General features: G+C 42.6%; 1 protein-coding gene across 2 annotated transcripts in view; it reads right to left on the bottom strand.

Moving 5' to 3' along the window:
- The window catches only part of SNX9 (sorting nexin 9), a 62119-nt gene extending 41758 nt beyond the window's left edge, over positions 1-20361 (bottom strand). Inside the window, exons 1-2 of one of the 2 annotated variants that reach the window (XM_066993157.1) lie at positions 20121-20361; positions 2248-2334 (exon numbers count right to left, since the gene is read on the bottom strand). In XM_066993157.1, the coding sequence (XP_066849258.1) occupies positions 2248-2334; positions 20121-20132 (99 nt within the window). In that variant the 5' untranslated portion in view covers positions 20133-20361. The remainder of the gene's footprint in view (positions 1-2247; positions 2335-20120) is intronic. The other variant, XM_066993156.1, reaches the window with a different exon arrangement.
- Between the last annotated feature and the right edge of the window lie 1802 nt (positions 20362-22163).

Raw genomic sequence — 22163 nt, 5'->3', positions numbered from 1 at the left:
GAACGCAAGGTTCAATAGACAGGTCTGACTATATGACCATGAACAAGCTCGTTTAAAGTTGCTGAATAAGCAGATACTTATTTAAACAGGACACAGGCCATGATTGTTTCACATGGCTATTGAGGACTTTAACATGCATGAGGGGAAAAAGCTTAATTTTGAGCACTCAATCATTTATGCATTATGCACAGCCAATTCTGTGCACAGCCATCATCAAAATACAGCTATTAGAATGCTGTTCCCAAAGCATTCATTTTATTCAACAGATTATAAAGGAGACTCAGGGAATTAAGCTACTGGTAACATTTGTACAGTCTGGACTTCACGTGTGGAAGGTGCAGGAGTGTGATGAGAGGCAGCTATAGCACAAGAACAGTAAGGATAATCTCAAAGGTCAGAGGCACATGCTACACAGCATCTGGAGACACTCCTACTTTACATTTAATACCACAGAGGCAGGTCTCAGACTATCACTTTGGAAAAAGCTAACACAGTTCAGACCTCAGTGGTGCAACCTGCTATTGGCTTTTTTTTTTTTTAAACACATTCTACATACACTGGAAAGCCTTTGCAGAACTTTGCAGTTAAGCAAAGTCAATTCCAAGACAGCATTATCTGGAATAAGCCAGTTCTGTTTAAAAAAAAATAAAAAAAATCAAACTGTTTCTCGAACAGAGTTACATGTCAAGCTAATTCAGACCTGAGAACTGGAACCACATATGCTGGACAGCAATTACTGAATTTCAGGTTCTTAATCTGCTTTTTAACCGATATATTCGTTTATGCACAATTTTCTTCTTTTACTTTGAAATTTTCTATAATCCTGCACATAATAAAGAGCAGTCTGCTTATGTATTTATGAGTTTAAATAGTAAAGACCAACCAGTTATTGAAATAACAAACTTTCAACTGCTTTTTCTTATATACCTAAAAGACTACACTTAAGAACACAAACAAGTAGATATCTCAGATTAAAAATTCAACTAGTTTGGTTAATCTACAGGGGTAATTACATCTTCAGACAGAAGTCACATTAGTACCACTGCGCTTATTAGCATTCCAACAATGGAATTCCATGACTTATGCCATTGCTCTCTATAAACTTATTACATCAAAAAAGATCTAGAACCTTTGTGGCAATCTATGCCACAGTTTAGTCATAGACAGCATGAAATAATTTTTTACTTGGTTTTGGGTTATTGTCTTCTCACACAGACAGCTTTTTCAGCAAGAGCAAATTTAAAAGCTGTAAACTATTTATTGTGAAACAACATAAAACTTCTGAATTATTTAAAAAGTTACCTCTGCTACAGTACAGCATCCTATTCAAGAGGGTGCTGATTCCATTAAATATCTGCTTCAAATATTTAAAGTCAGTGGAATTAAAAAGTATCAGGATTATACACGATTATGTTCTTTCAAAAATTTGTTTCGTCTGTACATTTCCTATGCAACCAGATAAATAAAATCTGACATCCAGATGAGGGGATTTTGTTTGTTTCAAAAATAAAGCCTATTCATTGAGCCATATCACTAAAGATTCAGAAGCACAGAAGATTCAACTAACACTTCTGTTCAATTGTAAGAATTATATAGGAGAATAAAAGCACGCTGACATTATGTTCAAATAGCAGGGCTAAATTTATACTTTAAGAATAATTGAAATTTTCCTTGGTAGTATTACCTTAATATTTTCCCCACTCCTTCCCTGTACCTTGTGCACATTGCTTTCACTATGGAAGAATGTACATATTTAGAAATTTTGTGACAAGTTCTTTAAAGAAACTTGGAATACTGAAGTCATTAATTAAAAAATGCAAAACCTTTAAGGGAGCTGGCATGTCAGAATTATTTAAATTCAAGTGGCAAACGTGAGAGACTACATAAACACAAAATGTGGAACACGAGGCACAAAAAAAAAAAGACAACACCCAGATGTAAAGGGTATCACTATCATTAGCTCTTTCTGCCTTGGCACTCTGCTCTATTTAGCAGAATAAAAAAGCTGAGCAACAAATTCCAAAGTGTGTAGGCACAGGCTGAGAGGGCCCCTGACCTCCAGAATCATGCTCATTGCATTTGTTTCCACAACACTATTAGAAAATTCTTTGGTTTTAGTTTGTGTACTACTTCTTCAGTGGAAGGTAGTCACAGATTCACGGAGTCACCTAGCACATCTTTTCCTTCACCTGCTGAATTAGGTCAGGACACTGCAGTGAAGCCCTGTTTCCATGGCATTTTTCTTACCGGGTTGGTAATTATGATGATCTCCCCTTCACTGACGGTCAGCTCGTTGTTTCCAGGCTCAGCAGCAAAGTCATACATAACACGAGCCTATAAGTGAAAAGAACACACCAGTGAGCCTTCCATGTTATTTAGATGACTGCACAGAAGACTCATTGTTAAATAGCAGAAATACTAGGTGGGGAGGGGCTGGATGTACGAAGAGCAACTCAGCATGGTGGAAGCTAATATCTCCTAAATTAGGACTCCAAACTGAACACTAATGCAAACTTTACGAGACGAAAATCTCCTGCACAGCTCTTACAGATGACCACTTTTTTCCTGGAAGATTCACAATATTAAACTTGTTGTTCTCTGCCCTGTCCGAAATTGTCTGTACAGCTTTTTCCAAGGGGAAGAAGGAAAGGCTTCTAACTTTAGCAAACAATCCAATTAATATTTTATTCTACAAGACACATTCCAACTCCAATTTGGGTAAAGGGGACTGTTTCATAGAGCAAGCAATTCGGACAGAGGAAATCAGAAGTGATTGCACATGTGAGTAATCACTGCTGCACACAAATAGTAATACGTACAGTGATTCACAGATTCACAGATTCACAGATTTCTCTAGGTTGGAAGAGACCTCAAGATCATCGAGTCCAACCTCCGACCTAACACTAAGTACTCCACTAAACCATATCCCTAAGCTCTACATCTAAACGTCTTTTAAAGACCTCCAGGGATGGTGACTCCACCACCTCCCTGGGCAGCCCGTTCCAATGCTTAATAACCCTTTCGGTAAAGAAGTACTTCCTAACATCCAACCTAAAACTCCCCTGTCGCAACTTTAGCCCATTCCCCCTCGTCCTGTCACCAGGCACGTGGGAGAATAGACCAACCCCCACCTCTCTACAGCCTCCTTTCAGGTAACTGTAGAGAGCGATGAGGTCTCCCCTGAGCCTCCTCTTCTCCAGGCTGAACAAGCCCAGCTCCCTCAGCCGCTCCTCGTAAGACTTGTTCTCCAGACCCCTCACCAGCTTGGTCGCCCTTCTCTGGACTCGCTCGAGCACGTCCATGTCCTTCCTGTAGCGAGGGGCCCAAAACTGAACACAGTACTCGAGGTGCGGCCTCACCAGAGCCGAGTACAGGGGCACAATCACTTCCCTCGACCTGCTGGCCACACTGCTTCTTATACAGGCCAGGATGCCGTTGGCCTTCTTGGCCACCTGAGCACACTGCTGGCTCATATTCAGCCGACTATCCACCAATACTCCCAGGTCCTTCTCGGCCAGGCAGCTTTCCAGCCACTCATCTCCCAGCCTGTAGCTCTGCTTGGGGTTGTTGCAGCCCAGGTGCAGGACCCGGCACTTGGCCTTGTTGAACTTCATGCAGTTGACCCCAGCCCATCGCTCCAGCCTATCCAGAGATTCTCAGTAATCAGGAGGAACTATTCTATGAAACGCACAAACAGAGTGGGCCTGTTACATACTGGCACAGGCAGGGGGGAGAAACACAAACAAAAAGAACAACTTAATTTTCAAGTATTTAGACACAAAAGTCTTTACTGTGTACTGACTCTGCAATTGCACCACATTAAAAAAATGTTGTTAGAAACACTGACAAAGTTGTCTAATGTTTAAAGACCAGAGCTGCTACATACAAAGAGTTGTGGCATGGTGTAAGGTTATATTCCCAATTATCATTTCATTGTCTTCTCTACTTTAGATTGGAAGGTAATGTAATAGAAGGCTATCAGGAATTAAAAGTGACTACTTCCTCACAAACTGTTCAGATTGATGCAGACAGTATCTGATAAAAATCACATGTAATCCACCCTAGAATCTTAAAGGAAGATTCTGCCATTAAAGTAGCGTATTAGATAAAGGGTTTCATGCTGTCTTGTTTGCTCAGGTTTAAAATTTATCTGTGCTTACCTTTCCTGGAAATAAAACTCATCACACTAACAGAACTTATAAATAATAAAAACCTTATAATTTATATCTCAAGTTGTCACATTAGCCAGGTGCCCCAGAAGTGCTCAATACTTATTTTATCCCATTGGTGCCAATGCTGCTTACCACAGAGCAACAAAACAGAAAGCTAGACGACTGGTCAAGAAAGTCAAGCAGGAAAATACACGTGTTACCAGACAGTGCTAACAAATAGATTTACTTGTGCAACTAAAATAACAAGCTATAAACCCAGTAACAAGAAAAAAAAAGTCCTTAGTAACTTGAAGTTTAGGAGAGAAGTCATTTCTAAAAACAAAGTTTCAGAGATTTGTGGGTGTATACAAAGGCCTCTAAAACTGGTAGTGCAATCTTTGTTTCACAGGCCCCAAATCCACAGAATGGACAGCAAGGAAAAGAAACCTCCTCCCCACCAGCTCATATAAGATTATGAGCAGCAGAAAGGGATTAATATATATATTTTATCAGCAGGAAATAAGCCAAAAACAAAAACCAATTTTATGACAGCGTTACTAACAACGTCAGATACTGCCCACAGCAATGAGGGCCTTCTTGCACTTGGAGGTCAGGGGAAGAAAAAAGTGAAACAAATGGTTTTTGCCATAAATATCACAGTAAAATCATTATTTCCTCTTAAAAGCAAACTATATAATAGGAAAAAAAAAAAAAAAAAAAAAGGAAAAGATACCAGAAGACAGACATTCATCAAGCCTCAAAACTGAAAGTTGTTATGATCCCCTTCCAGGCATCCCTTCTGACATAATCCCAGAAAAAACACAGCTTCCGTTCCTCACATCTTAATTTCATAAGTATCATGTAGAAATATTTGTCTGGTCAAGATACTTCACTTCAGCGTAAATAAAAACAAAGAGGAAAAAAGCACATCCTGTAGCTCAGCTGACAAAGCTAGTCAGGAGCGACGTGCACAAGTCAAGCACTTGGTCTATTCTACTAGAGAAGTGCAACGTTTAAGAAAATCATGTGTCCTAAGCACATTTAATGCTTCCTATTATTATTTTTCTTCCTTTAGAAAGGAGGCTTTCAGCACTTTCGGATTACACCATGCAAAACCAAGATGACCAAGAGAAAACTGTTTTCAATAACACCACCGACTGCTTTCCTCCCAGCAGAAAATCAGGCCTCCCTGCAGATGGAAGAACAACCCTTCTTACTCTCCTCAAAGCAATAAAATTGAAGATAAGAAACATACATTTTGAACTGCAGGAACAATTTACGTAAGAAGCACCATTCACCAGCCCTCTCCCCTCAGCATTAAGACGTAAAGGTGTTGAACATGTCATTTTTACAGCAGGTTACCCATATATATCCCATTACACAAGTCACCTGAACACAGCTTGGGCATCTGGCCTGTGGGGCAAGCAGCCTTCTTCGCATCCCTCAAGCAGTACAAGATGATATCAAGTTGAGGCTTTTGTTCATGGGAAATAGGAGTTCACCAGGACATGACCAAATTTTTAGTCTTCAGAAGTGTCTCAACACCCTACAGTAATGACCAGACTGGAAAGCTAAAATATTTGTGTCTAATAACTTAAATATCATGTGCAAATACTTTGTTCTCCAAGGAGATTAAGTTATGCAGAGAAATCTGGAAGTATTTAGCACGTATGGAAGGAAAGACCAAGAGAGATGCACAGAATTTAATAAAGCCCTCGTGCCAAATCTATCCATTCACCTGCTCCAGATTCCTATTTCAGAAGTTGTTAAAAGAGAAATAGGAAAAGGGAAGAAAATGCAAACTCAATTTTTGCCTTACTGCATTTTGACAAATTGAAAAAGGGATGCATAGTAATACAAACATGGATTATTATAAAATTATAAATTATAATTGGTTGAGTTTATAGGTGACTCGCTCCATCTAATAAGTGCATTGTTAACAGTGGAAAAAGCCCTTCCTCTGGCATTTCCTTGCACTGAGGCAACAGCCCCACACCTATCTGATTTTTTGACAATCAGTTCCAAAACATGACAAAGGAAAATGGTGTGGTTTGGCAATAAACCATTTCCTACTTACTAGCCGCAGATGTTGCATCCAAGTGGTACTCATAGCTTAGAGCTAGATCATTGCAAAATAGCAGACGTATATGGAGAGAAGAAAGCACTCAACCAGAAAAAGATTTTAGCTCCTGGGTACTGCAATATATACATTGGATATGAGGTCAAAGTTTATGGACATTTTGAACACCTATAAAATGGGAACTGCTGAAATAGCAAAGACAATTCCAAATAATACAAAATGACCACAAACGTACAAACATAACTTCTTCAAAACATAGTTTTAAAAAAGTGTTACAGTAACTGTTTTGCTTCATATTTACATCTGATCACATGTAAAAGGATCTAAAAATCCAAGAACGATAGGAACTTCAGAGATTCAAACGTTCAGTTCTCGGAATAAAGGCCATTGGTTCAGTTACAGAACACTGCAAAACCACAAAACACGTACCTGCTGCTCACCACCTAACAAGAAGAAAAACAAACACCTGATGCTTAGCATACATTATAGTTTGTCTGGAAGGAGAGGAAGACGGCAGTTTTCTCTGCAAATTAAAGACAGGAGATCTCCTTATTGAAGGAAAATGCCACACTGCTGAAAAGCTCATTCAGAAATGGAAATTAATGCTTCTCAGTGGTACACCAGCATCCTCGGGAACTGGTTCCACGTGCTGTTGAGTTACACATCTGGGCTGCTGTTACAGATCTACTGACTTAGAATTTACAGAAGTTAGACTTCACACTAAGTATCATCATTGCCATCTTTTTAAAATAACAGTAACAGTGTCTAAGCATTATTAGCACTAAATAGTGTCTAAAATACAAAGATTCTTCATATTGAAAAGCAGTACCTGGACTAGTCAAAGCGCTGTTCCTCCGCAAGTTTGGAGCAGTTAGCTTTTATCCATTATTTACATCTGTCAGACCTGCACATCTTCTGCTCCTCCCACCCCCCTTTCTTTCCAAGAGGAAAAAAATAACCACGACCACTTGCCAACTGATTTCTGCAAACAGACATAAGGCTATGGAACTGCAACTGGCAGCATGTCGAGATGCTTAGCATAAATTAAGTGCGAATTTGGCTGCAAGAGTCATTAAAATGAAATTCTAATGAAGGACTGCATTATCACTACGATATGTGAGTTTGAGATTTCCACAGGCAACCTGGCGGACCAGATCCTCTCTGCTTGTCCCAGCACCCTGGAAGAGGAGAGGGAACAGTTGCTCCTATTTCTCATAAAAGGAACCTTTACATCTTTTCTAAGGCGCATCAGCAGTGAGACGACAAGCTCAGGCAGAAGAGCAGCTTACCCCCAGGTCTGACAATCCTGATGTGCACAGGCACAGCCCACCAGCTGCACAAATTCGAGAACAGCATCAAAACTGGAGCATGTCAGTGATACCCACCCAAAATTTGAACTTATCTTTGAAAACACTTTCCCCGTGGACAGGATTTCATTCTATTAGAAAGATCTTGTGTTATGCCAGAGTCATGGTTTTCGGCCACGTGTTAGTGTTTAAGGAACTTACACCACAAGATGACAGCTTCTCTAGGATAGCTGGCAGCAGCACACAGTGCAAAGAAAATGTCCATAAAAGGTTCAAAGCATGAAATTCCTCTAATAAATGCATGCCTTCCTTTTAGCAGATAGCACATGATTCGGAGCTTCAGCCATTCGGTATTGCACTTCTCCAGGGACAGGGATTCACAAGTTTAGTCTGCTTGGTGCCACTTGTCTTAAAGGCAACTGCAGCATCACATCACAGTAGAAATGAGAGCAGTAGACTGCAGATTCATGCTTGCTCTCCAGCATAGCGTCCTACTTTCTATGCTGCTGGTAGCAGTGATTCCCAGATTCATAGAAAGATCAAATTCTGTATCATTTTTCCAGAAGGTAACTGGGGCAGATAAATCTTTTTGAAGAAACCTGCAACCCACTAGAGAAGCAGAAATCATGAATTGGGAAGCCCGGCAAAATGTCTTCCAAAAAAAAAAAAAAAAGCACTGACTTTTTTTGAGCTAGGACTCTTCTTCTCAACAACTTCTTCTCAACTAAACTCCTTAATAATTTTAAATAGCCATGACAGTGAGCAGTGCAGAAGATCCAATAAACTGGCTCCCTTCTCTTTCCTATGCTCCCTCATCTTCGAAAAGAGCTCTCAGGCAAGTCAAGATGCTCGCTAAGTCACACAGTTGCTATTACTAAGGGAACTGTGAGAAGGTGAAGAATTAAAACAACCAGTGTCCGAAGAGCTGAGGAACAAGAAAAATGCTTTAGGAACATTAAAGTAGGAGACATCCCTTTTTTCCCACCTCAGTGTACTTCCATCAGTGGCTATCACTTAGCTATACTTAACCTTCTCCCCCCTTTTTTTTCTAAAACCCAGGCTCACCCAAAAGCCACCAAAGTACTCCAGGACTGAACAGTTTTTTATTGCAGCAACTGCAGCATCTGGGGACATGATTTAACAAAATTGCCTCCTCATGTTAGTCCATCCATCACAATTGTATCAGACTGCTGGATTAAGTGCATACTTGGACAGCCTAAGAAGAAACGTCACATGGCTCTGAAAGTGCTTATGCCTTTCAGCCTGGAAAGGTAGCTACTTTCTGTCTTGGCTACAGTAAAGAAATTAAAAGATTAGGATCATTTTAATGTGTAAACTAATACAGAGCAGACTGAGAAAATGTGTATTGCTTGTGTAATGCTAGGCATTGCTGTTCTTGTAGGTGTGCTCAACACCTACCCAGACAAACCCGTCAGGCTGAAGAAACTGAACTACCCCTTCAAATTTGTTTCATACTACAATTTTATTAAAGAGCAACTGAAAGCTAAAATTCACTTGTTTAATAAAAAGCTCCCTTGAGTGCTACATTTCTTTACTAACACAGTTGGTTTTTTTGCTTTCAACAACACCAGAATTAAAACAAACTCACCCAAAAAGTGAAATATCGTTTAGTGAAGAGCTCCTCTTCTGGACCAGCAGAGATCACAGCCTTCTGCTATCATTACCCTAAGTCCCCCCAGCAGCTGCAGGATCCCCCCATTACTCTGCAAATCCAGACTGAAAAGTGTTCTCTTGGCCTGCTGGCTCGCTTTCTTCTGAGCAATTTTTCAACTCTAAAATAGTCCAGTAGCCTGCAGCTAGTCATTTGGAGGTAACAACGCTGACTATAATCACATTAGGAGCAAATTAAACACAGATAAAAAGCAAAGAAATGAGGACTTGCATCATTTCATCCTGCTAATAAAACATGCTTGCAGACAAGAGGAGAGGGCAGGGAACTCCGCTTCTCCCTCAGAAGCTGCACGTGCCTCCAAGACTTCAGGCAGATACGTAATTAAATAATGGCACTGGATTAAAAGACCTACCTCGTAATCCAAGGGAAAGGTTAACAGAGCATTAAAAGGTTCCAAAAGGTACAAGGTGCAAAGTCTGAAGTGTTTATGAGGTAAGGGACGGTACTGACATACTTGATTCCCACCAAAACGCGTGTGGCTTAAACCAACAACTCTTTAAAATTAGAATAAAGGTGTAATATGCATACCTTAAAGTTACTTCTACACATTCTTCTGTGAGAAACAAATGACTAAGCAAGTTTTCAAGTGCTAAAGAGACTTGAAAAACATTTTCTTTAGTCATAAGGGCAATGGCTTATTAACCTTCTTCAGCAACTCGTGCTTTTGTTATGTGAGGGCAGACTGGCTCTTCAGAGCTGAGGAAGAGCAAGCTCCTGAAGAGGGCTTTTTACTTGCTGAAAGAACCTCCCCAGGCACACCCACAGCTGATAACCCCTGGAAGCTCCTCGTGGCTCTTGGCACAGGTTCTTTCTGAGGAAAGCTGGTTATTTACATCTAAGGGCACTTCCCAATGAGAAAAATAGGGCAGGGAGACCACTTAACTCCTTGCAGCGAGTACTAGTTCTGTGAAAGGACCAAGCTGAAGTACAGGCAGCTTTGGCAGAGCCAAAATACAGGGATACCATGGCTGAGCTTGGAAGGCCAGGAGGGCAAGGGACCCGAGGAGCCCCTTCAGCTACTGCCAGCAGCTCTCAGAGAGAGAAGACGACAGGCATTCAGTTAAATGAGTCCTGCTTGCTTCTGGTTACGTACCTCATTCTTGATTTACAGACCCTGGACTTCTTTATAGCTGCTTCCCCATAAGCAAACATCGGCACGCCCGGCGCCAACACAACCAGACTGCTGGCCAGCACGACAGGCAGCGCTCACACTGAGAGCTTGCCTTCAGGTGAATTCCTACACCTCGGGGACCCCACTGCTCAGCTCAGCCATCTGGGGCTGAACATTACAAGGCACGATAAGGACTCAGAGTTATCAGCCTATGCTAAAGATCTCTTACAAGTGTTGGAACGTAATACTTTAAGATTTTAAGATCTGTTAAAGGGAATTATAGCTCCTTTCCCTGCAGTTAGCAATACAGGTGGGTGGGTAACCACTGCCACGAGCAGGAACAATGGAAAACACAGCAGGTTTTATTTGCGCGCTCATGACCAAGCTTAAGGATTTTGAAGCTTGCAGATCACCCATAAGCAGGTTGTTAGTTTTAAAAAGCAGCATTCAGATGTGATACTTGCAAAAGAGCCATGGTGCACTTTGAAGTTTTAACAAAAGAGGTGCTCAGATACCTTTTGCAGTGCCCATACAGATGTACTGATGGAGCATTGGGGAACCAGAAAACAGGATCTGCACGCACCCGGGCAGTACAGAAGCAAGGGAAATGCAGCTGCAGAAATACACGCATCGTACCCATGCGATTTAGAGATGTTTCCAAATACTGACTTAGGTACTCCTGCTCATCACATCTGAGCTTTCTACTGGGTTAAGCACAAACTGTTTTTTTTTTCTTCTTGTTCAAAGCATTAGTTACAAACCAGTTACCAATTAACAATGTATTGCAATACTTTAACCATGGGTGAGGAGCTCCAACTCTGTCAGAAGACATTTTTCAAAACCAATTTGCTGCACTATTCTGCATGCCCACACTGCCTCGTGTTTTCCTTTCTGAATACTGATCTGTAACAGGTCCACATCTAAACAATTTCCAACCTGAGAAGATTAATTCCAGTTACACCAGCACGCTCAACTGCAGTGAGCGCAGCACGGCTTTGTTTTACGGATGTTAGGCAGGATACATTTATCTCAAGGGCGATTACAATCTCTGCCCAGATTCAATCACTACCGTGTCTCTGCAATCAAACTACCCCCTTGCAGCTGTTTGCCGACCCAAAGTTTATCTGTGTATTTCAGGAGCCTGCCACGTTGACTTCTGGTATTAGCCTGAGACCTTGCAATTGTTGGCATTAAACCCTCGCAAACCCATCCCTGAAGAACAAAGCTAGGAAGAAGCAAAGGTTTTGAGAAGATGCCTGCAGCATTCACCAGAAAATCTGTCATGTCCTGACCTACTCATTAAGACAGCCTGTTGTCACACAAGAGTGCTTCCTCTGTGAGAGGAGATTACAGAACTGTAATTATCCCAATAATTAGAGAGACGCGAAGTTTCACCAAGGCAGGCTAATGAACGTCAAGCCTTTGCAGACTCACCACACTATTACTGGTCGTGCATCTCCATGTGCCAGCTGCAGAGGCCAACCTAGATGCGAATGAAGAACTTGCAGAGCGCCCAACCTGCATGCTAAAACGATGCTACTTCAAATACAACTCGACCTGCAGGTAAATTACAGAATGGAGCAGCCTTACAACTCCAAAAGGCCAGACACTGATAACACTAACTGGGAAACAAGTGCTCAGGAATATTCTAGCTGAAAACATCCAAGAGAAAAAATTAAAATGCAGCAAAGCAGATCCTCAGCATGGAGTTCTGCTAAATTCTCTGTTAATCAAGTAACCAACATTAATCAAGACATTAAATGTTTTGTGATCTCTCAGTCCTTCAAGAAACAAAAAAAAGCAAAAAAAAAAGTTCATGAAAGCCTGATAATCGAACCATTTCTAGGTTTATTTTTATATTACGAAAACAAGCAAGGAAACTGTCTTACCAATGTAAATACATTATCACTTTATCACATGAAGTCACTTTACTGTATAAACAGGCAATGTTCAGGTTTTTTGGGTTCTAACATACCCCCAGGTTACAGCTGTTTTAGGCTTTTCCGTTGACACTGTAGAAAAGCCCAGGAGTTACGAATCTGTCACCTTCTGCAGCGGCTCATGTGCGCAAAGCTCAGTCACTAGGCCCAGCTGGAGAACAGCCAGCACTGAAACCAGACATTGCTCACCTACAACTTCATGCAGCGTGCACGCTAGCAGTACTGTCCTATCCCACTACGCTAAAAAAAATAATAAAAGAAAATGTCTGGACAGAAGCATCACAAAAAACAGTACTTCAATGACAACTGGAAGAGCCACATTTCAGCAAGTCATATACCTTTTGAGGTTTCTCTTTTACAGATCTCCATCTTCCATTATCTAGGAATGGATTTAAAGTGGACACCCCAGAAACTCTTTGTCTGTCACTACAGAGGTTACTGGTAAAAGAAATGAAAAAAAGAGTCAGAAAAGAAAGTTTAAACTGCTCCTTCCTTACAAGTTTCTAGAAAACCTGGAAGCTTGACAGAAGGTGGCAGAGCTGCTGATATAGCAGTTGAAATTCAGCTCCTGCATACAAACTTCCAAAAAGACAGTCTAGTTATCTGCAGTGAGAAAGATGCTTCATTTTGTGTTCCGTAAGCAACCATTTTCAGCAGACAAATACAGGGCTGTTACGGGAGGAAATGACAGTACTGCTAAAAGAATTGTGTTGTAACTAGCCAAACACTAACTGTACTAATATATCATATGGTATCGTGATTTTCAATTACTTCAGTCTTAGCCAGCAGCAACCCCCCCCCCCCCAAAAAAAAAAAGAAAAAAGATGTTTAATCCAGTGGAGGAGATAAAACATTTAAGCTTAATTCTCAGATCTGATCAAGCTCTAGGACAAAATGAATTGCCTCATCATTCATGGCCTCAGTGCTGCAGAAAGGTCAATTGTACAGGCTCTTCATGGAATGCCAGGGCTCAATCAGAACCAGCAGAGACAATAAATGTGATAGTCTCATTGACTGCCTGCGTGACAAACGGGAAAAACTCTCACACAGAAGAGAGAACCAGGCACCTAAGAGAATTTGTATAGCTTTTGTTCCCTTGAAAATTAGCCATTTTTATTGTGTCGGCCAAGAAAACAAACATTTTGCTTGAGTTTAACTAGAACGAAGAAGACAGCTTATTTTCGCTCTGAACATTGAGAACTGCAGTCTCTAAATGCTGGGAAAAGGAGAGCAACTCCAAAACCTGCTGTGTATAAACAGAGATACCGCGTGAAGACACAAAATACAAGCACAACAGTTCCTTTGCCAAGGAGGAGCAGATGGCAAGTCAGAGCAGAAGTCAGCAACACAGAGCTAAGTTGCGAGAAAACACCCATCACTGGGCTGTACACGAGTCCCACATTTTACAAGAGAGGGGACTGAATGATTTTACCTGGGCAAGTCCCGCTTGCAGAAACCCCAGGTCAGGCACTGCTGCCCGTCCCCACATGCAGCTGTTTTGCTCAGACTCCCCCGGGACCTGCCTTAAGCTGCAGGGCCCAGCATCTCCCAGCGGCCCTCTCCTCCTTCCAGCCGCATTTTGCATACTGGAAAACCCTCTGGTAAAGCAGCTGCTTTTATTGGCGGGGGAAGCTCTGCCCTTACCCTCCTTCTGAAGAGCTGCTCTGAAATACAGGAGGAAAATAAAAGTTTCACTAACCAACTTAGCAAAACAAAACATCTGCTCACACAGAGTCACTGCTTTGACCTGCTACGAGCACACACCCTCTTACTAGCAGTGCCCACGACTGCTCGTGTGACCTCCATGTCATGCAAAGTCCTGAAGGTCCTCTCTCGGCCACTGAACAGCTGGAGCAGCCTGCACGAAGGCAACTCCCTACAAGGAAAATTTATGTCTCGTGCCCTTTTCCTCTTACCGTTTTGGAAAAAATAAGGCTCAGAGCTCCAGTTCAATTTTCCAGTGAGCAGTATGCAGAGATCCTTCTCCTCAGTAGCGCTTGAGCTTTGCTTGTTGAATTACTACAAGAATGCCTTGCTTTTTGAACTTGGTGTTACTTGGGAAGCTCCTTTTTGATCACAAATTGCTGAGAGAGCTGGAATACAACTAAAGAAGGTAAAAGCACAAGCTTTGATTTTTGCCCCTTTCAGAATATTGAAAGTGAAGTTGAATGACCTTCTAATTGCAAAACGTGCTTTGACATAGAAAAGTTGTAGCTTTAAAGGCAGAACACTGCAATAATTATTCACTTTAATAACATTTAGATATCTGGAATTATTTAATCTGTCTTACTGCAGTGCTGACTGAAACAAATCACTCCCACTATTTTACAATCTCTACTACCTGCTTTTGTAATCTTTTCCAAGACTGCTTCCAACAGCAATGTTGCAAATGAGGGCAAATACAATATAGGAGGGAACTGATATATTTAAAACAGCTAAATTCTCATATACGTTCCCTTCGTCTCTCTGTAAACTTTGATTTTTGAGATTTGCCAGACACCCTAATCAAATAAGGAAGTTTTCATAGACAGAAGAATGTGCGGATGTTCTAATTTAAGCAGATTTTCAAAGACATTAAAAACAAAGGTTCTAAAAGAGATGACAACTCCCAAAGAAAAACATTGAAGGAATGGAGTAAAATAACGTTTATTACCAAGCTACAGCTAACTGTAAAGACTTATTGCTCAAACTCTACTGATACATGGAAAAATTCTACCAGCGTGAAAATCTGAATCACTGAGCAAATAAACCAGATGAACCATGAAACATGATTGCATCTGATACCAGATTTCCTTCTCCTTCACTACTGTAATCATATTTTTAAGTGACGACCTCTGGTAATGAGCCTCTTATGACTCAATGCCCAGGTGTTTAAAATAACTTTGAAAAATTGAGTCAGAGGAATCATTACCCAAGCATAACATCACACAGAACCCCATCAACTCGCCAGCTTCCTAGCCCAACAGCCGGCTGTCAAACAAGAAGCCTTGCACTAATAATTGCTGGGACATAAAGTAAGCCACTTATCACTGAACTTTTAAAAGATCAGAAGTTCAAAGGCAAAAGAACAGAAAACCTGCATCTTAATAAGATGCGTCAGTGTTAAGTTCTTGTGTGGTTGAACTCATCCTAACACCTCACTGTATCAACAGGTCAGGTATTTAAAGTAAATTTGCATTACCACACATTTTCACCCACTCTCCTACTCTCGTTGCCCCTTAAAAAATACAAAGAAATATTTTTACACCTATTTAATTATAGCTTAGCAAAAAAAAAAAAAAAAAAAAAAAAAACAACAAAACCCACAACTTCTAATGTGAGTAAGACCATTAAACTAAAATGACTACTTAACCTAATCAGTTTTGTTCCATCACAGCCCACACTTGTAAATGCAAAGAACGAAATCATGGTTAAGTCTTATTTTGCTGAATTCGAACAGTGGAACATGCTGGCTAGACTACGAAGTGATCTGCACAGTTTAAGTTCTTTCCAACTCACAGATAATATTAAGATTGATTAACTGAATATTTTCCCAAAATACAGTTTCCTAGGAGAGACTTACTGCTGTCAAAGTTATGACAACACAGAAGGCAGACTTGCACAGTGCAAAGTTTGGGTATTTTGGAGCACTTGGCACAGAGGGATATTTCACTTCCCAGCTGCAAATCAGAACAAAGAATTGTTTCTGCCTGATTCATAACGTAAACACACAGCTTCACAACGGTACAAATGAAAACGAGAGGCTTCTTTTGGTGAGCCTTACATCAGTACAGGAATGGAAAAATTAAAGATAACCCTTCCTATTATTGAAGTCTAAAATATTGATATTTTTTTTCTATCTGAAATCCTCATACATAAAGTGAGCTTCCCTCAACACGATTAGAAGAACCATGCTAAATTCAATTATACCTGGTTAATGACATTCACAAAAGCTATTCCAAGGTCATTAGATGGACAAAAAGCCTTAAACAACAAAATATTTATGTATTAAAAAATTGCTAAGCTATATCTTCTTTTAAGAACAGAATATCCCGCTTAATAGCTTTCACCTCAAGAGACTTCTTCACAGGAAAAAGGGCCCAGTCCTATAACCAGAACCAGACAAAACTGAGTTCCTGAAGTAGACAGACCACTGAACAGCCAAGCGCATCATGGTGCGATACAGGTGTATTTCACCTTGTGAAATACCTGTCTTATGAAAGTAACGTCACCTGCTTCAATAGCACAACTCCTATAAATTAGAGGTTATCAGCTCCTAATTTCATCTCCAGCTTTTACATTAAACCCCTCACTGCACATTAATTGGCAACACAGGTTCCAGAAGAACTGTCTTTGACCACCAATGTGCACTCACCTACCAGCTTCCCTTGACAATTGTGCCTCCGTCCCTTGATAACTGCACTCCTGAAACTCCAGCCTCACAAAGGGCAAAACTTCGGCCTTATCAAGAAATGGACTTGCCCGCGCTTTTAAACAAATGCCTCTAAAAATAGACCAAGGTAGGGAGCACGTTATTTCAAAGTCAGCATAACGCTTCCTGAGATTTCTAGCTTTCCCTATGCAATGAATCTCAAAAACAAAAGAAAGGACATGAGTAAAAGTTGGGACTTTGCAAACTCTGCAGGGGAAAGAGAAAGAGGAAAGGCCAGGGAAGGCAAGATGGAAAACAGAAGCATTTATAATGTGACTTCTCCAAGCAAATACCAGAGAAACACATTTATGATATTGCATTTTCTTTGTGACTGAGATTTGAAAAATTTTTTGGCTCCATTACATACTTTTAAGCTCAGAAACTTTTTAGTGCACAGCTAAAAATCAGGGATTTGTAAGCTCAGCTCCATCTCTGATGAAGCATCCAAAACAACATATGCAACTTGATGCATCAGTTCTTAAACATGGACATGACATGGCCTACCTCTTAAGTCATGTTCAGTTAAAGTCCTGTAAAACTTTGGAAGTTAGGATCTCCTAAACAATCTTTTTTTTTTTTTTAAACTTGCTTCAGCTTTTAGAGCATGTGACCTTGTGAAAGACTTCAGGGAATCAGAAAGGCCGCTGCCAAGTTACAGTAAGGCTCTAGCTGACCTAAGTACTGCCACGAGAAGCCTCAGATCCTCTGTTTCCTACTTTCCTGCTATACTTCCAGCCTTCGCCGTGCAAATCTCCCCTGCTCCACACACACCAAACCTTTTGCATCAGCTCTGAGCAAACTTTTAGCTACTTTACTTGCTGGAACTGGATGAAACTGTCTCGCTACTCTCCTTCAGGTAATCTTTTGCTGTTTTAACAACTTATAATAGCTCAAAGACAGGCCTGACAAGTCACCCTGTTGGAGTCACCTCCTGTACAGAGAGCATGGGATTAGTGCAGGGAAGGAGAAGGAGCTGTGGTGACTGCTGGGTCTGCTCACAGCAGCAACAACCTTCACGGCCTTCAGAGGATGTGGGGCCTATGACCCTTCCTTGCCCAACTTCAACAAGTGGCTCTCTGCAAAGCTGCCAGTTAACAAGTATGCCAGGAGAGCATTGGTAAAGGGCTTTTTTTTTGCATGAAAATAGTAGTTCTTTCCCCAGAAAGCTTTTACTGCTTCAGTAAGAAATCTCATGCACTTCTATGGTACAGGGAAGAGCCGGGAGATGAGGAGACTAAATCATATCAGTGCTTCAGTTCCTAGAGTGCATCAGACTGGAGTGCTCTAGGAACTCAATTGACATGGTTTACCAAGGAGAAAGGCAAGAAAACTAGCCAGAGTTTACAAACAATTTATGGAAGAAACCCCAGTTTCTCCTTGCCCAACCCCAGAAACCCCAACACTTTGATATGAGACTTTGTAAACCTAGCAGACAAAAGGATAAAACTGGAAACAGAAGCTAGGCAGGTTTAGATTCAAAACAAGAAGTGTCAACAGCAAGAGAGTTGATGGTTTAAAAAAAAAAAAAAAAAGGCTGGACTTTCCATCACTGAAAGTGTTCAAATTAAGACTGAATTCTCCCCCTCCTTCTTGGAAAGTATATTCTAGTTTAAACAGGAATTAATTCAGGAAGCACTAGTAGCCTGTGCAGCCTGATTGTCGGTCATCCCTACCAGCTACATAGGTTTTAATGCTGTTAAAAGTTTCAGAAATTCAGAGTCCAGGCGACTAGTTACAGTATAGTTTTGTTAACATTCTCTCGTGCAATTCCAATAAGCTTTTTCTTTTAAATTCCAAAGATATTTTGCAAGGAGAGCAAGTAGAAGGTGGCAAGTTTGTTTACAATTTAAAAAGCAAAACTTAATTTCCAAGTGAAATTGTAACTTGTTATTCAGCAGAGTTTCTAAAGACTATTCATTGAGCCAGTCACCCCCTTACACTGCTGCAAAAATGTATCCTTTATTATAGCTGACATTCCAATAAATTTAGCAAATTAAAACCCACAGCAGCTGAGAGGGATCTAAGTCATGGGTGAAGCCTACAAAAAATAAAGCAAGCTTCTCTTCAGTAATGCTCTCAGTCACCAGCGTATCAACATAACAAAAAAAAAATCAAGTCTTGACTATCACTTCCCAATTTTAACACGCAAGCTCAAGTAAAATGCTGTAACTTGCAAAACGCAGAATGAAAAAGCCTTGCACCGCCTGGTTTCAATACAGTCCTGGTTTGTAAGTAAGAAATGACGCACCTTTTATTTCAAGGCCATGATGACCACAAAAATTTATTTCGTGAAAAGAGAAGTGAAAGCTTTCAGATATAAGGACAAAATGGCTTCACGTGATCCCGTGAGGATGCTGTACCTCAAAGCCAGGTGAAAAAACTTTAAACCATTTTAGCATAGTGCTTGCTTAGTGTGCTATGTATTTCATATTACATATATACCTGGGAGTTTTGTTTTTATTGCTACCTACTGTAGGTAGGTTAAGTGTGTTTACATGTTATTCATACTCACATCCCACAAATCAGTGGAAATTACCAATAATAAAACACTAACAATATCCTAAACAAATACATTAACAATATCCTAGAGCCTGTATAGAACAAGAATTTCACCATATTGATACTTTTTAAATTAACTACGTGATTTTGAAGCCTAGACCACCTTCTCCTGCACATCTGAAAGTTTACCACAACACGCCCAGCCATCTACTTAGACGGTTAGGGACTGCTACTTAGATGTTACATTTTAACCCATTCGAGATGCAGGACTTCTGACACTGAAAAACAGTATAAACAGTGCGCTGTATGGGAACTGCCTCAGCAAAACGAAGTTTGTGAACGGCTGGCCAAGGTTGCGGACTCAGATGAATCTGCCAGTATTGCTTCAAACCCAGGAAGCCTTCCACAATATTTAGACAACTTGGAGGCGCCGCTTTCTCACCTACACGGGCAGAGACAAAACAGCGCAGCCCCTTCACCAGCCAGCACAGTGAACAAGCACTACTGATTTAGAAAGCCACCGCTTTCGGACAGGCCGGGCTAATTCCGACTTGCTGCCCCAACAGCCGGCACCGCCGAGGAACCCAGCGGCGTAATTTCGCTTCCCCGTCCCCCCCCGCCTCACCCAGCCCGGCGGCGGAGCCCCCCCGGCTGCCGCCGCTCCGCGGCCTACCCGAGGCCTCTCCCCCGCCAGCAGCCGCCGCCCGGGCAGGGCCGCCCCGGCCGTGGCCAGGACCCCCCCGCCCGCCGCCCCTCACGGCGGGGCCGAGCCCCGGGGGCTCCCCTCGCCCTTCTCCCGCCGCCCCACGGCCCTCCGGCGAGCCCGAACGGGGGCAGGCAGGCGGGACGGCCGGTGCCCGGTGCGGGGAGCAGCCCCCTTCTCCCGCCGGGTCCCCCCCCCCCCACCCCACCCCCGGGGGCCGCTCACCTTGGTGGCCATGGCGCTGCCGCTGCGGGCTCGGCCGCCGCTCTCCCGTCCCCGCCGCGGCCCGCGGCTGCTCGCCTCGCTTCGCCTCGCCTCGCTCGGCGTGTCCGGCCCGCCCGCCGCTGGGCCGCGCAGGCGGCTCCTCCTCGGCGTCCCCCAGCAGCAGCCGCCGCCGCCTGGGGGCCGCTGGGCGGCTCAGCAGCCGGCCCCGGCGCTGGGCAGGCGGGGGCCGTGCCCCCTGCCTCCGCACAGCCCCCCGGCGGGAGCCGCCCCGGCGGTGGGAGGGCTCCCGGGATGCCGCCCCCCGGCACAGGGCAGTCACGGTTTTGCCGTTTCGGTGGGGTTTGGCCTCGAATTCCCGGTGCTGCGGTGGCGGAGTTATGGGCAGCCCCGCTCCTGCCGTCAGAGGCCACTGGAAACTCCTCGCAGCGCTCTTCGGTTGTCTGTGCGGGGTCGTTGTCCCTCGGTGGCTTCCGAATAAAAATTCCGAAGCAACAGCGAGGACAGCGTTTGTCCCCGCGCAGCTGTCGCCGAGAGGTGCTTCGCCCAAGACTCCCGGTGCGGCCGGGCCTTGGTGCACAGCAGCTATTGGCAATGGAAAATAGCATCAAGAGATTCATGGAGAGTGAGGAGGAGGAATTCAGAAGAATCCAGAGTGGTCACCACTATTTTTCAAATCATTGAACCGATTAACTAGAGAAGTTTTTGAACTCATCTCTTCAGTTCTTAACTTTTTCAGAATTCATTTAAATGCGTACAATGGTTCCAACCTTGTATTCCTTGTGACAGCAGTATCTAAAGTGAAACCTTTGCCTGTGGACCACAAAAGACCTTTCACAATACTGCCTTTAATTTGAGGTATGGTATTGAGGGCTGGTTTTGCCGTGTGGTCCCTCCCAGCCTGGTATTTCATCCACTTCAGCATCCCTTCAGGAGCAAACCCCTCTGAAGCTCTGCTTCCTCTTTATGCTTAGGGACCCCGACCTTCTTCTTTCTTGCTAACAATCTTTTCAACATCGCGCGTTGTGAAATTGGTCGTGTGGTGACCTGATGAGGATTTTTGCAGACCTCAGTACCAGTTCAGTGGAGATTGTCCCCACTCCATCCTTCTGCTATCTGGGAAACAGCCCAGCAAAATCTGGCTGAGCAATGGAAGAAGGCTGGGAGAAGGGGCATCAAAGCTAGTAGCAAACAGCCTGTTTGCTTCCTAGGGATTTATCCACAGATGGAAATAAAGATTGTGCATTACAGATTTATTTTGTCTCCAGCATTTTTAGGGCCAGAAAAATGAAGCTTCTGGGTAAAAGAACAGAACTTCTTATGTCTGCTTGGATGGAGGCCTTCTTCACAGTACGAGCTTTTGGGATAGAGATCCTAGACACGAGTGACATCTAAATTTGCCACAGTTTAAAGGAAGCATAGCTATCTCCATAGTGCTAGCAAGGAAAAAAGAGCCTGGGACTGATTTCTGATTTGAGTAAATCACTCACGTCCACGCTGCTTGGGATTAGCTCCCAGGACAGCAAATTTGTCTGGCTGACAGAGAGTTGGAGTGGTTTAACAGCAAGTTAGCTAGGTAGGTTAGAGTTGAGCAATGTGGAGATTTAGGTTATTTCTCCTATAAGTGGGCCTAACTTGATATGGACAAGGGTTAAAGGCTGATTCTCACAGGCGTAAGGTGTGGCAGCAGGCTGTAGGTCCAAGAAGGACCAGTATGTAGTTAAGGAAACCTTGAATGCTATAAAATGATGGAGGTGTGAAATCAAGAGGCCCAGCATCTTTCTTCTTATTTAGGGTTCCCCAACTGACAGACGTGTGTGAAGCACCCTCTATCCATTTACCAGATGCTATGTTTTGGTATGATTTATAAAAAACTTGTGGCTTTTGCATCATTTGGGGCCTGTGTCATTCTTCACCTGTGGTCGGGATAACTGCCAGAAAAGCTCAGTTGACAGCCGCTGACCAGTATGCTTTAACAGAGCACTGCTTGCCCTTCTGGGGAATAAAGAACAAAGCCATGATTTATTCAGCCTCTCTATATGCCTG

This window comes from Anser cygnoides, chromosome 3, assembly GCF_040182565.1.
Source record: "Anser cygnoides isolate HZ-2024a breed goose chromosome 3, Taihu_goose_T2T_genome, whole genome shotgun sequence".
In the NCBI taxonomy this organism is placed as follows: domain Eukaryota; kingdom Metazoa; phylum Chordata; class Aves; order Anseriformes; family Anatidae; genus Anser; species Anser cygnoides.
Note: the sequence above shows the minus strand (reverse complement) of the source record. Positions and strands in the feature narration are given on the sequence as shown.